Source organism: Exserohilum turcica, assembly GCF_000359705.1.
Source record: "Exserohilum turcica Et28A unplaced genomic scaffold SETTUscaffold_5, whole genome shotgun sequence".
Classification (NCBI taxonomy): domain Eukaryota; kingdom Fungi; phylum Ascomycota; class Dothideomycetes; order Pleosporales; family Pleosporaceae; genus Exserohilum; species Exserohilum turcicum.
Window position 1 is genome coordinate 508,175 of NW_007360266.1, and position 13,415 is coordinate 521,589.

The 13,415-nt window shown below is 55.4% G+C and overlaps 5 protein-coding genes across 5 annotated transcripts; 3 read left to right on the top strand and 2 right to left on the bottom strand.

The window, feature by feature from the left end:
- Positions 1–235: 235 nt before the first annotated feature.
- Positions 236–4,353, top strand: SETTUDRAFT_21862 (uncharacterized protein; the record flags this gene model as incomplete). Its single annotated transcript, XM_008030530.1, has 2 exons — positions 236–4,128; positions 4,182–4,353. 2 exons carry the CDS (start codon positions 236–238, stop codon positions 4,351–4,353), a joined length of 4,065 nt encoding a protein of 1,354 aa, XP_008028721.1.
- Positions 4,354–4,800: 447 nt separating this feature from the next.
- SETTUDRAFT_33481 (uncharacterized protein) lies at positions 4,801–5,244 on the bottom strand (the record flags this gene model as incomplete). The annotated part of the gene is made up of 2 exons (XM_008030599.1): positions 4,801–5,071; positions 5,099–5,244. The coding sequence occupies 2 exons, from the start codon at positions 5,242–5,244 to the stop codon at positions 4,801–4,803; spliced, it is 417 nt and encodes a 138-aa protein (XP_008028790.1).
- A 322-nt stretch (positions 5,245–5,566) lies between these two features.
- SETTUDRAFT_164611 (uncharacterized protein) lies at positions 5,567–7,107 on the top strand. Its single transcript, XM_008030772.1, has 3 exons — positions 5,567–5,864; positions 6,105–6,895; positions 6,956–7,107. Exons 1-3 carry the CDS (start codon positions 5,714–5,716, stop codon positions 6,983–6,985), a joined length of 972 nt encoding a protein of 323 aa, XP_008028963.1. The 5' UTR covers positions 5,567–5,713; the 3' UTR covers positions 6,986–7,107.
- A 3,170-nt stretch (positions 7,108–10,277) lies between these two features.
- SETTUDRAFT_21864 (uncharacterized protein) lies at positions 10,278–11,114 on the top strand (the record flags this gene model as incomplete). The annotated part of the gene is made up of 3 exons (XM_008030531.1): positions 10,278–10,309; positions 10,418–10,580; positions 10,716–11,114. The coding sequence occupies 3 exons, from the start codon at positions 10,278–10,280 to the stop codon at positions 11,112–11,114; spliced, it is 594 nt and encodes a 197-aa protein (XP_008028722.1).
- Positions 11,115–11,384: 270 nt separating this feature from the next.
- On the bottom strand, positions 11,385–12,029 carry SETTUDRAFT_33484 (uncharacterized protein; the record flags this gene model as incomplete). Its single annotated transcript, XM_008030600.1, has 1 exon — positions 11,385–12,029. The coding sequence occupies one exon, from the start codon at positions 12,027–12,029 to the stop codon at positions 11,385–11,387; it is 645 nt and encodes a 214-aa protein (XP_008028791.1).
- Positions 12,030–13,415: the final 1,386 nt, after the last annotated feature.

Genomic DNA, 13,415 nt, shown 5'->3' on the forward strand with positions numbered 1-13,415 from the left:
CACCCGAAGCCGCGCCCAAGCTCGGGCGGCCACCGCACTGCTTGCTGGCTGCTGGCTGCTACCCATCCATCCGCCAGGCGTCCGTGTCCCCGCAGCCGTTGAGTGCCGTTGACACCGCTGCCGCCGCGCATCCCATGAAGTAGCTCACCACGCGCCCTGAGCCGACTCCCCCGCCCCCCGACACCAACCACGACGACACGCACGACGACGACGACCCCCACGACATCCGGCCGCCATGGCCAGCCGGCCGCCAGGCGCGCCGTCTCCCAGCGACAACCTCATCGACTTTGACGACCACCAGCCCGCATACTCGTCGGGCCAGCCGCCGCCCGCCCCCGACCACGACCTCCTCCACCGCTACGACATCGACGCCTCGGATGCGCCGCCGCAGGGCCGGCCCTCGGTCTCGTACGATGACTTTGTCGGCGGCCGTCCGCGCTCCCAGCCAGGCCTGCCGGGAGGGCCTGGCGCGCCCACAACGCCCTATCTGGGAGGCGCCGACCACAACAGCAGGGCCTACTCGCAGACGTCGGACCTGCACAACTACCAGCGATACTCGGACGCCGACATCCCCGCCGATGACGACGCCTCGGCCCAGGGCTACTACGCCGCCGGCGCTGCCTACGACCAGAACTCGCCCGACCTGCACCGCGGCGGCTCCAAGAAGGCGCACAACAGGAATAGTATTCTGAGCCTCGGCGGCGGCCTGACGGGGCGCGTCAAGAACATGCTCGGCCGCGGCTCCGAGTACTCGGAGATGGACATGCCCTTGACCGAGAACGCTGCCCACCAGCAGCCGCCCGCTACCAGCGACACGCGCCCCGGCGCATACGACGACGGCCAGTCGGCCAAGAAGAAAAAGGGCCTGGCCACCTTCAAGTTTGGCTTTGGCGGACGCACCCCCGACCCCTCGACCCTCGGCCCCCGCATCATCCACCTGAACAACCCGCCCGCCAATGCCGCCAACAAGTACGTCGACAATCACATCTCGACGTCCAAGTACAACATTGTCACCTTCCTGCCCAAGTTCCTCTACGAGCAGTTCTCCAAGTACGCCAACCTCTTCTTCCTCTTCACCGCCGTCCTCCAGCAGATCCCGGGCATCTCTCCCACATCGCGCTTCACCACCATCGTCCCGCTCGGCATCGTCTTGCTCGTGTCGGCCATCAAGGAGTACATTGAAGACTACCGCCGCAAACAGTCCGACTCGGACCTCAACAACTCAAAAGCCCAGGTGCTCAAAGGCTCGTCTTTTGTAGACACCAAGTGGGTCAATGTGGCAGTCGGCGACATTGTGCGTGTCGAGTCGGAGCAGCCCTTCCCTGCCGACCTGGTCCTTCTCGCCTCTTCCGAGCCCGAGGGCCTCTGCTACATTGAGACGGCCAACTTGGACGGCGAGACGAACCTCAAGATCAAGCAGGCTATCCCCGAGACGGCCGACTTTGTCAGTCCCGCTGAACTGGCCAGGCTCGGCGGCAGAATCCGATCCGAACAGCCCAACAGCAGTCTCTATACCTATGAAGCCACCCTGACCATCACCGCCGGTGGCGGAGAGAAGGAGCTGCCATTGGCTCCCGACCAGCTGTTGTTGCGTGGCGCCACACTCCGAAATACCCCCTGGATCCACGGTGTGGTCGTTTTTACAGGACACGAGACCAAGCTCATGCGTAACGCCACCGCCACCCCTATCAAGACGACAGCCGTCGAGCGAATGGTCAACAAGCAGATTCTCATGCTGGTCGTCATCCTCATCTGTCTCAGCATCATCAGTTCCATTGGCGACGTTGTCATTCAGTCCACCCAACGAAACAGCCTCACCTATCTCGACCTCCCGGACTTCAATGGCGCCAAGCAGTTCTTCCGCGATCTCTTGACCTACTGGGTCCTATACTCCAACTTGGTCCCCATCTCGCTCTTCGTCACGATTGAAATCGTCAAGTACTACACTGGCAGTCTGATTGATTCCGACCTCGACATCTACTACGAGCCGACAGACACACCGGCCAAATGCAGGACGTCGTCTTTGGTCGAGGAACTAGGCCAGATTGAATACATCTTCTCGGACAAGACGGGCACCCTGACGTGCAACATGATGGAGTTCAGGCAGTCGACCATTGCCGGTATCCAGTATGCTGACGAGGTGCCTGAGGATCGACGTGCCACGGTGGAAGATGGAATCGAGGTTGGAATCCACGACTTCCAGCAGCTCGAACAGAACCGAAAATCGCACGCCAACAGGCACATCATCGACCAGTTTCTCACGCTTCTCGCAACGTGCCATACGGTTATTCCCGAAATGAAAGGAGAAAAGGGCGCTATCAAGTACCAGGCCGCTTCTCCGGATGAGGGCGCTTTGGTCGAAGGCGCAGTGACTCTGGGCTACAGGTTCATTGCCAGAAAACCGCGTGCTGTCATCATCCAAGTCGATGGCCGTCAGCTGGAATACGAACTGTTGGCTGTGTGCGAATTCAACTCGACCAGAAAGAGAATGTCTACCATCTTCCGCACCCCGGAAGGCAAGATTATATGCTACACCAAGGGCGCTGATACCGTCATCTTGGAGAGGCTTTCAAAGGACAATCCCTATGTAGAGACAACCCTGACACACCTGGAAGAGTACGCTTCGGAAGGACTCCGTACGCTCTGTCTGGCTATGCGCGAGATTCCCGAGGACGAGTTTCACGAATGGTGGTCCATCTTCAACACTGCACAGACGACGGTCAGTGGCAACCGTGCCGATGAGCTTGACAAGGCTGCCGAACTCATTGAGCGCGACATGACTCTACTGGGAGCGACTGCTATCGAGGACAAGCTTCAGGATGGCGTCCCAGACACGATTGCTACTCTCCAATCGGCCGGCATCAAGGTTTGGGTCTTGACGGGCGATCGCCAAGAGACTGCCATCAACATTGGCATGAGTTGCAAGCTGATTAGCGAAGACATGAGCCTTCTCATCATCAATGAAGAAAACAAGGAAGCTACCCGAGACAACATACGCAAGAAGTACCAGGCAATCACCAGCCAGAGTCAGGGCGGAGCGGAAATGGACGTGCTCGCTCTTGTCATTGACGGAAAGTCACTGACATATGCCCTGGAGCGCGACATCGAAAAGGAGTTTCTCGATCTCGCCATCAGGTGCAAGGCTGTCATCTGCTGCCGTGTGTCTCCGCTCCAGAAGGCGCTCGTTGTCAAGCTCGTCAAGCGCCATCTCAAGTCGATTCTGCTGGCCATTGGTGACGGAGCCAACGATGTGTCTATGATCCAGGCTGCCCATGTTGGCGTTGGTATCAGCGGTGTCGAAGGTCTCCAGGCTGCTCGCAGTGCAGACATTGCAATTGGCCAGTTCCGTTACCTGCGCAAGCTTCTCCTTGTGCATGGCGCGTGGAGCTACCAGCGTGTCAGCAAGGTCATTCTGTACTCGTTCTACAAGAACATTGCCATGTTCATGACACAGTTCTGGTATTCTTTCCAAAACGGCTTCTCTGGTCAAATCATCTACGAATCGTGGACGCTTACTTTCTACAATGTCTTCTTCACGGCGGCGCCGCCTTTTGTCCTCGGTATCTTTGACCAGTTTGTGAGCGCGCGGCTGCTGGACCGATACCCACAACTCTATCGGCTCAGCCAGTCTGGCGTCTTCTTTAGGATGCACTCATTCTGGTCTTGGGTCGGCAACGGCTTCTACCACTCGCTTATTCTCTACTTTGGCGCCCAGGCCTTCACACTCTGGGACTGGCCGCAATGGGATGGGCGCAACGCAGGCCACTGGGTTTGGGGCACGGCAGCCTACACTGCTAATCTTGCGACTGTGCTACTCAAGGCGTCGCTCATCACCAACATCTGGACAAAGTACACTGTGCTGGCTATTCCAGGCTCGATGCTTGTCTGGTTCATCCTCATGCCTCTCTATGCCACGGTTGCGCCCATGACTGGCGTGTCGCACGAGTATGTGGGCGTCATTGAGCGACTCTTCCCTGACCCGCGGTTCTGGGCCATGGTTATAGTGCTACCGCCGCTTTGCTTGATCCGAGACTTTGCGTGGAAGTACGCCAAGAGAATGTACTTTCCGCAAAGCTACCATCATGTTCAGGAGATTCAAAAGTACAACATCCAGGACTATCGGCCACGGTATGTGAATTTAGATTTTGTTGGACGCCCAACACGTACTGACTGGCTTGCAGAATGGAGCAATTTCAAAAGGCGATTCGAAAAGTGCGACAGGTGCAGCGTATGCGCAAACAGCGCGGATACGCATTCTCGCAGACGGACGAGTCACAGGCTCGGGTGCTGCAAGCCTACGACACTACACAACAGAGAGGCAGATATGGCGAGATGGCGAGTTCGCGGAAATAGACGAGGTTCATTTGCAGCGAAGAGGGCACTTTACTCGGTGTTTGGCGTGGCGTATGGGCATGGCTCGCAACGAAAAATGGGAACGAGAGCGTCCCTCGGGGGGCATCATGTTTTTAGTATGAATAGTGTATTGTTATGGAGGCCAAGATTTAGCCAGGGCAAGCTTTTGCCCTGTTTCCTCTTTTGCATGCTGTCTGGGGCTTTTTTTTTTATCTTTTTGACTAGGAGGATGTGGTGGTGGTGGTGGTGGTTTGACATGTGGAGTAGCAGCACGTTGGCCGGACTACGCCTAGACAGCCAGAGTTGGCAAGGCAGCCGAAGGAACACGGTGGCCGCAAGTCTAGGTGTAGAGCCGAAGTGTGGAGTGTCCAATGTGAAGATGCAACGGCAGTGGATCAAGGCTATGGTGCGAATTAATTATCCGGTGCCTTGAGAGGAGCAGCTACTTTACCCGTCTACCGCGCAGTGGCAGGGCCACATTGTGGATCGAGAGGGGCACATGGTACCCCCCCACCATGGTGAGCCGTGGTCGCTTTCATATGCCGATGCAGCAAGAAACACGGTACAACGGACGGGCTCAGCGTGAGCACAAGAGGTCAACATGACGACTTGTTGAGACGAGCCGACATTTAACCTTAAACCACTATTTGCCGGGTTGCCAGCAGGAAAGAGAGAGGGAGAGAGAGTGCTTGATGGTTGAGGTCTCTGTTTTTCTTTCCTGGGCAACACACGTAGCTCTACTTACTTACGGGCACATGGTAAATAAGCAACGGCTGCCAAAGTCTTGGTTACCAGTACATGTATAGTAGATACAGCGCGTCCCAGCAAGGGTAAAATGACAGGCGGCCCGATGGCGAATTTGGGAACCAACGGTGTGCTAATCACGCACATGGTTTACCCAGTCGTCCGGTTGAAGAGGCAGGATCATCTGGGCCCGCCCTAGCCTCTCAGGCGGCGTATATAGACGGCGGGCTGTTTGTGCCTGCGTGAGAGAGGGGGGGGAGGGGAGGGGAGGGGCCGCTTTGTCTTATTCCGTGTGCAAAAATCGAGGTTAAAAAAGGCCATTCCAGGGAAAACAAACATGATTGCCAGGCCTTGTCTCCGTGTCGGTAGTATTAATAGGCTGCGCTTCGCCGCCTGCTTCTCTGCTGCTGCTGCTGCTACTACTACTTCTTCTTCTTCTTCTTCTTCTTCTTCTTCTTCTTCTTCTTCTTCTTCTGCTCCTCTACCACTACTACTCCGATCCTTTTCCTCGTCTCCCTCTCAAACCACCTCTAGGCTTGCACGACGAGCACCCGCTGCTACCGCCCCCTCTGTCCTCGTAACAAACAACGTTGCCCGCCGCAGCTTCTTCGCTACCATGTCTGCCAACGTCCCCGTTGTCACGCTGAATGACGGCAACAAGATGCCCCAGGTGGGCTTTGGGCTGTGGAAGGTGGACAATGCCACGTGTGCCGACACGGTTTACAACGCCATCAAGGCGGGATACCGGCTGTTTGACGGAGCTTGCGGTACGTGAGGTTGCGTGTTTGAAGTTTATTATCCTCTTTCTTTTCGTTTCTTTTCTTTTTACCCCAGGCCTACCGCGGCAATTGAAGCTGAGCATGGAATTGCCGGTGGCTGCTGCTGGACCCTTGCTTTTCGGCATCGGAATGCTAGCGTCACTCGGAACTGGCATGGAGGGGGAGGGGTTGCTGCGTGCTCACGTGCCGCGACCTTTGTTACCACAGACCACAAACTGACTTGAACAGACTACGGCAATGAGGTCGAGTGCGGACAGGGTGTTGCGCGCGCCATCAAGGACGGTCTTGTCAAGCGTGAGGAGCTCTTCATTGTCAGCAAGCTCTGGCAAACGTTCCACGACCGCGAGCAGGTCGAGCCCATCTGCCGCAAGCAGCTGGCCGACTGGGGCGTCGACTACTTTGACCTGTTCCTCATCCACTTCCCCGTTGCGCTCAAGTACGTCGACCCCAAGGTGCGCTACCCCCCGGGCTGGTACTACGATGGCCAGAGCAAGGTGGAGCACAGCAGCGCCAGCCTACAAAGCACATGGGAGGCCATGGAGGACCTCAAGACCAAGGGCCTGGCCAAGAGCATTGGTGTGAGCAACTACAGCGGAGCACTCCTCCTCGACATGTTCACGTACGCCAAGGTCAAGCCTGCCACGCTCCAGATTGAGCACCACCCCTACTACGTGCAGCCCAACCTGCTCAAGCTGGCCGACGAGCACAACATCAAGGTGACTGCCTACTCGTCATTTGGCCCGCAGAGCTTCCTCGAGTGCGACATGAAGGTTGCTGCCGACACGCCTCTTCTGTTTGACCACCCTGTCATCAAGAAGATTGCCGATGCCCACGGCAAGACGCCCGCACAGGTTCTGCTCCGCTGGTCGACACAGCGCGGCCTCAGCGTCATCCCAAAGTCCAACTCGGCCAACCGCCTCGCCCAGAACCTCGACGTGACCAGTTTCGACCTCAAGGACAGCGAGATTGACGAGATTTCGGGCCTCGACAAGAACCTCAAGTTTAACGCTCCTACAAACGTATGTTATATATCCTCTCCCCCTTTTTTTTATCGCGCCTCTTGCTAATATGATGTATAGTACGGCATTCCTTGCTATGTCTTTGCATAGACGGTGGCGTTGAATTTGTTCCCCCCCCCCTCTTTTTTTTCTTGCTTGTTGCTTGTTGCTTGACGATTTTACGAATATATCAAAGGATATCTATCGGGTCTGGGAGAGTAGGACTGCGTAGGCGGGGGTACGAGATGAGAAATCAATAAACAAATCAAACGAAAGATATTACTGTCAAACACGCGTTTGTGTACTGCTGATGGTGATGGTGATGGCGTGTCAACCGTAGTGATGACCAGGGCGGCCGTGACATGTGCATGTGTGGCGCTGCTCAGGGACCCCGGTGGTGGCTCGTGCATGTACTTAGTTAGTTGATGTGGCGCCAAGTTCCGACCAATGATGCAAAAGACAAGAGGCGCACCACCCATGGGAAAGTAGCATTTGCCATGTGCATGTGTCTGCCTGTACGAGTGCCGCGCAGAGCTGGTCTACTAGCACTACAAGTATGAGTATGAGTATGAGTGTGAGTAGGGGGTGAAGTGGGAAATCAAAAAGGCAGATTACGTACTAAGTAGACATGTGCAAAGCTACTTACTTACTTACTTACTAGGACTAGTACTACTTAGTATACTTGGATAACGAGCACGAGTAAATAACTACGTACATAGGAGCTGAGCAGGACACACACACACACATACATACATTCACACAAACATACACATGACGGTGGACGGGAAGAGCGGACGTCCCCGATCCCCAAGACGGGACGGAATAAAACGGATATCGGGCTTTCATCTCGGATCAAGGAAACGTATTGTTCCGTTTGAATTTTTCGGGGGATGGGGGGGGGGGGGTGGGCTGTACACACACACACTTTACTTACTCGTGCTCATTCATAATCATGGTATGACATGGTATAATATGGTTGGCTGGCTGACTGGCCGGCTGGTTGGGTACGGCCAAATACCTTGGTTGGCATGTCTGTCTGCCGATGTTTATATTGGCAGTGCAGAATGTAGTACTTGGGTGGATAATGTATTAATGGGATAATCGAGATTTGTGCTGTGGAGACCTTTTTTTTCTTTGTCTTTTCTTTTCTATTTACTATGTATTTATGTATGTATGTATGAATGGATGTATTTAGGAATGGATGGATGTAGGAATCGTACTTGGCTAGGCTTATTATATCTACAAGCCAGCGCCAGCGCAGTCGCTACGAGGGAGTTTGATCAGTGTCATGTTAAGAAAAGCGGGCATCATGAGAGAGGAAGAGGGAGGTATACTGTAGGTGTGTGTCGGTGTATATCACGTCACGATGTGTAGAATGCTTGTGCATGAGCGGATGGATGGCGGATGGCGGATGGGCGGCTGGTCCCTTGATTCTTCGTCCGGGCGCCCACAGCCCATGTCGCAGGCCGGCGCCCCGAACGTCCGCTTAGCTCCGACGCCCTGCTGTTTCTCCACCAGGCGAGTTACAGCCCCAATCACCATCCCAAGCAGACCAAGCTTCACTCTTTTCTTGCTGGCGCTGGTGCTACCGGCTAGCTTGCATGCACATGTGTGCGTTATCGCCAGGAAACATGGAGGCGGTGGGATTGCCCTTTTGCCCTCGCTCGTCGCTATCTATCCATCTCTCTCTTGGCACCCACCCACACACCAACGTGTGCAAGCGCAGGAAAATAAATAGATTAACAAGGCTAAATACAAGAGAAAACAGTCACTGCGGGCTCGGGCGTTTGGATATCTTGATTTCCCCGCCTTTGTTACGTTACATAGATACAGTTGCTGCTAGCTCTCAACGCTAGAGTCATTAACGCAACCAGTTGCCAGCACCCCTCCCCCCCCCCAAAAAAAAGTCCAGTGACATGACGTCTTTGTTGATTTCCGACGTAACCTCTCTACTTGCTACCTACACATCCACATGGACACTCCAACCCACGCATCCTCGCAGCCCATCGCCCACCACGCACGCTGCACGTCCATCCGCGGATCCCGGAGCTAGCGCAAATCGACGGCACCCTCCCGTGTCGCCTGCACCTCTCGAGCACCTCTCGAGCACGCGATACGCTCGCTCCGCCAAAGCTCCACTACCCACTGCGCGCCCAGTCGTCACTCAACCTTACTCACACGACACACGACACACACACACACACACATACTGCGCACGCACGCACGCACTCGCACACGCACATTGTGCCCGAAATCCCTTTTACCACTATTGCTATTACTTTCCCATCTCCACTCTGATCGCGCGTGTGGTGCTTGACATTGGGCAAGTCGGGCAAATCGCAATCCCGACCCTAACGACAAGACGAGAAAAAGAGAGAGAGAGAACAAGCTGAACGATCGAAAAGGCTGACCAACCAACCAACCAACCCCATTGGTGACGTTTTTCTCTTGTTGCGCCCCCACTCGCGCGTTGAGCTGCACATTGCTGCTTACCATACATATCCCATCGTCCCATCCCATCCCGTCCTGTCCATACCCATCTCACACACATACATACATACATACCCATCCATACACATACACACCCGACCCGACCCCCGATTGTGCATCTTATCTTATCTTTCTTTCTTCCTTTCTTTCTTGATTTCCAATCCCCTTCCTGCGCCCGCTATTGTATGCTAGCACCAGATATTACATACATATACCCCGGATCCCACACGTACAGCTACTTACTGGTCGATCCCAGATATCCCTGGCACTGGCACCGTTGTAACTTTTATTTTTTATCTGGGGCGAACACAATTGATCGACCACGCCCTAGCACACCAGCACCAGCACCAGCACCAGCACCAGCACCAGCACCAGCCCACCTGACGTTACGTTAACCCTTTGTTTTTCTTTTACTTTTCTGGACTAGAACTCCCCCCCAGAACCGCTGACGTCGTTGCTTGTTGGTCTTTGCGTCCTTTTGGGCTTTTGGCCTTTTTCTTTTTGGGCGCCTCTTTTTCCTTCCTTCCTTCGTCCGCCTGTTGGTCTTCTTCTCTTTTTCTTGAACCACACACGCTCGCACGCTCGCACCCTCATCCACGCACTCATACCCATACACGCGCTTGTCCTCGTGCACGCGCATACACACGCCTGCTTGCATCCATGTCCCACACATATACCCATACACACACACAAACACCTCTTGCGCATCGCCTCGCGCATACAAGCACTCATCCACTCATCCACTCGACACCTCGACACCTCGACACCTCAATACACATCGCATCGCCCTCAACACCCTGGCCAAGGCGGTGCAGCGCTGGATTCGCTTTCGCATCTCCGCCTCGCATCTCCGCCTCGCATCTCGGCTTCACACCTCCGCCCATCCTCCGACACATTACCACCACGCCTGAACATGTCCTTGTCGACAGACCACCGTCATCTAAGGTTCGTTCGTTCGCTTGGCATCGTCTCCACATATCCTTGGCCTCGCCATATATGCGTGTGAACATGTGAAAAAGGAAAGAAAGAAAAAAAAGCTAACGGCCTCTACAGGTTCCTGGCTCTTGTGCTTCCATGCCTCACTTTTTGCACACATAGCCTCCTCGCCCTGTCCTTTATCCTGCCGGGCTCCGATCTCGACGACGCATACTTGTCCGTGGCATACAATGTGCTTGCTTGCTGTGCGAGCATACTGGGCCTAGTGGGCGCAATCAGGGTAAGTTTGCCCTCTTTTGCCCCGCTCTTGGTACGACTACTGGTCATGGTAGTGGTGGTGTCGGATGGTCCGGCATTTGCCCGTATCGTGCCATTTGTCATAGTGCTCCCCCCATGCTGACCTTGCCGCATGCAGTCATTACCAAGTCTTGTGTCAGCTTACACACTGGTCCATACCGTGACACTGTCGTTTGTCACGCTTGCTCTGATCAACATGGTGCTTCCCTGGGACTTCCGGCTGCTAAATCCGCTAACGCCGAGCTATGCCGTCGACGAGTCGTCGCTGTGCCGCGACATGGATGCGGGCTTTGGGTGGGATGCCGAGTGGGTGCAAAAGTGCTCGCGGAGCCTGACCATGATCAGGTTTGGGGGCGCAGCATTCGGCATGCTGCTGATGCTGGCCCAGTGGTGGGCCTTGATAAGCGTGCGCACATGGGGACACGAGCTACGCTCTGGCCGGCACAGGGTCCGAGGCGATGTGGAAAAGGCTGGCCTTGTGTCTGGAACGATTTACGATGAAAAGACTGCATTCTAGCATGACCATGTACCAAATGAAAGAGTATGAGTATTACGGCCTGGGCCTCGATGGGGAGCACATTCAACGCGCTTCCGTCATGACGTTGTTTCCTGCCATGACGTGAACAGAACAGCTATCTCGTGGCTATGCATGTATGTGTGTGTGTGTGTGTGTGCCATCTCAGGCAAATCGGACCGGCAAGTTCATGTCGGATGGGTGCCCGACGGCGTCTGCCAACGTCAATCTCGGCGAAGGCATTGGGTTGCGCTAGTTCTGCGCGAAATACAATCACTTACCAGGGTCCCAGCACGTCTCCCGAACCCAAATTCGACAGGCCCCGTTCTCAGTCGTCCGAGCGCCGTCGTTCCAGAAGACAAACTTCTTGCACTCGTGGCTGTTGTTCAGATGGCGCGTGTACGTCGTTACTGGCCACAGGGAGCAACTCTCGCACTGGCAGCCGCACTTGGCCCAGGCCTGGATGCTTCCACAGTGCATACACATCTTGTCTGGGCGAGCGACCCACTCGTTCCGGCCACTGGCGTGTGTGCGCACCACTCTTGCCAGCCTGCCCACGTGCCAGGCACACATGTTGGGCGGCAGTTGGACCACGTCATGGGGCATGGCTGTGAGTTTGATGGGAAGGCATGCTGGGCTGCTCGAGGTGCTGAACATGCTGAGGGGGTACGACGCATTACATAGTGTACAGTGTCGGTAGCCGGCCTCGACAAGCGACGGCTTCAAGTGGTTCCGAATAGCGCGTTGTGTGCAGGTTGAAAGCGGGCCCTGCCAGCGACGTGCGTCTAGACGTATGACGTTGTTTAGCCGTGGCGAAGTGAGCTTGAGTGCGAGCAAAGCGTCCAGGGCGAGGAAATCGCAGATATCGAGAATGAGCTCCGTGGGCAGGTCATGCAAAGACGTGGGTGGCGAGGCCATGGTGATGGGCTTGTTCATGGTCAACGGGGGGTCCATCAAAGGTTGTTGTGCCTTTGTGACAAAGAATCGGCCCAGGAAAGAAAAGGAGCATGTTGTTTGCGTGAAGCACGCCCTCCACGGTTGAAGCCATTTCTTGGGATCCATTCATATGCGCGGGCGATGTTTGCCAGAGTGAAACTGGGGCTCTGGAGCAAGCAAACGCCTGCTGTCCACGGTGATTGCTGAGATTAATAGGCCGGGCATGGTGCCGCAGGTTGCTCTGGGCGGGCGCTGTCTGATTGCGCGTGGGTAAAGGGGAGGCTGCTGGGATAGCCGTTGATGACTGAATGGCGGGGGTATGTGGAGTTGGGTGAGAGAGAGAGAGGTCATGCTGGAGGCGTGGGTGATGAGACGAATGGGCCGGGGCAGGCGCGTGACGTTGGACGAAGCAGAAGCGGAAGGAGCGAGGGGTCAGGAGGGGCAGCAGCCAGAGGGATGAGATGGAAGGCGCGACCAAGGGTTGGGGGAGCACAGGGTAAGTAGGTGTAAGTACGTAGGAGAAGAAGGGGAAGGAGCACGGATGCAGGGCGCTGAAGTTTGTTTTGATAGCGCAACGGCGGGTCCTTACAGAAGCTGGGGTAATGGTGGGAGGACGTGCTTAGCCGAGACAAAGCAAGTGCAAGCACGAGGTGATGGCATTGTTTGCTGGTAGATGCACTACACCGACACCGACACCTACTGCCACTGCCACTGCCACTGCGACTACTGCTAGACGTATAGCCGTATTGAGGGATACTAGTACGCAGAGGTACAAGCGGGCAGTGACGTCGTATCGGCACAGGGCTCCGGTGGCACGCGCTGGATGCCGTGGCCGTGCAGCTTTTGCCACGGGCAGCGTGCCGCATGTGGCAAGACGGCCGGCTGGCGCACATGGACGTTGGCTGAGTCGGCGTGTGCACGTCAGCCACCAATGGGTGTTGGTGTCTCTGGCGGCGGGTGATTGGAGAGTGCATACATGCTCCATGGCGGTGGTTGGATGCCCCGCACTCGCCGCCCAAGAGTGGGAGTGTGTGCTGTGTATGTGTAGGTGTGCATCGCGGGCGAGGGCGAGGGCAGAGAGAAAAAGCGTGTGTGGTGGGGTCAGATGGCCATGGCATGCATGCATCCTCGCCCTACACCATCCATGTATCGATGGCTTCCCGACGACTAAGAACTAACTTTCTCCCTCTCGTTCTCTCTCTGCGAACACTTGCGTTCGCAGCCCACGGCAGCACTCGGTCAGTCGCTGCGCCCGTTTGTGTATCCATGTATGCCTGCTGTGGCACTTGGCTCGACGCTGCACATGTATGTATATATGTACATGTATATATATATATATATATATATATATATATATATATATATATA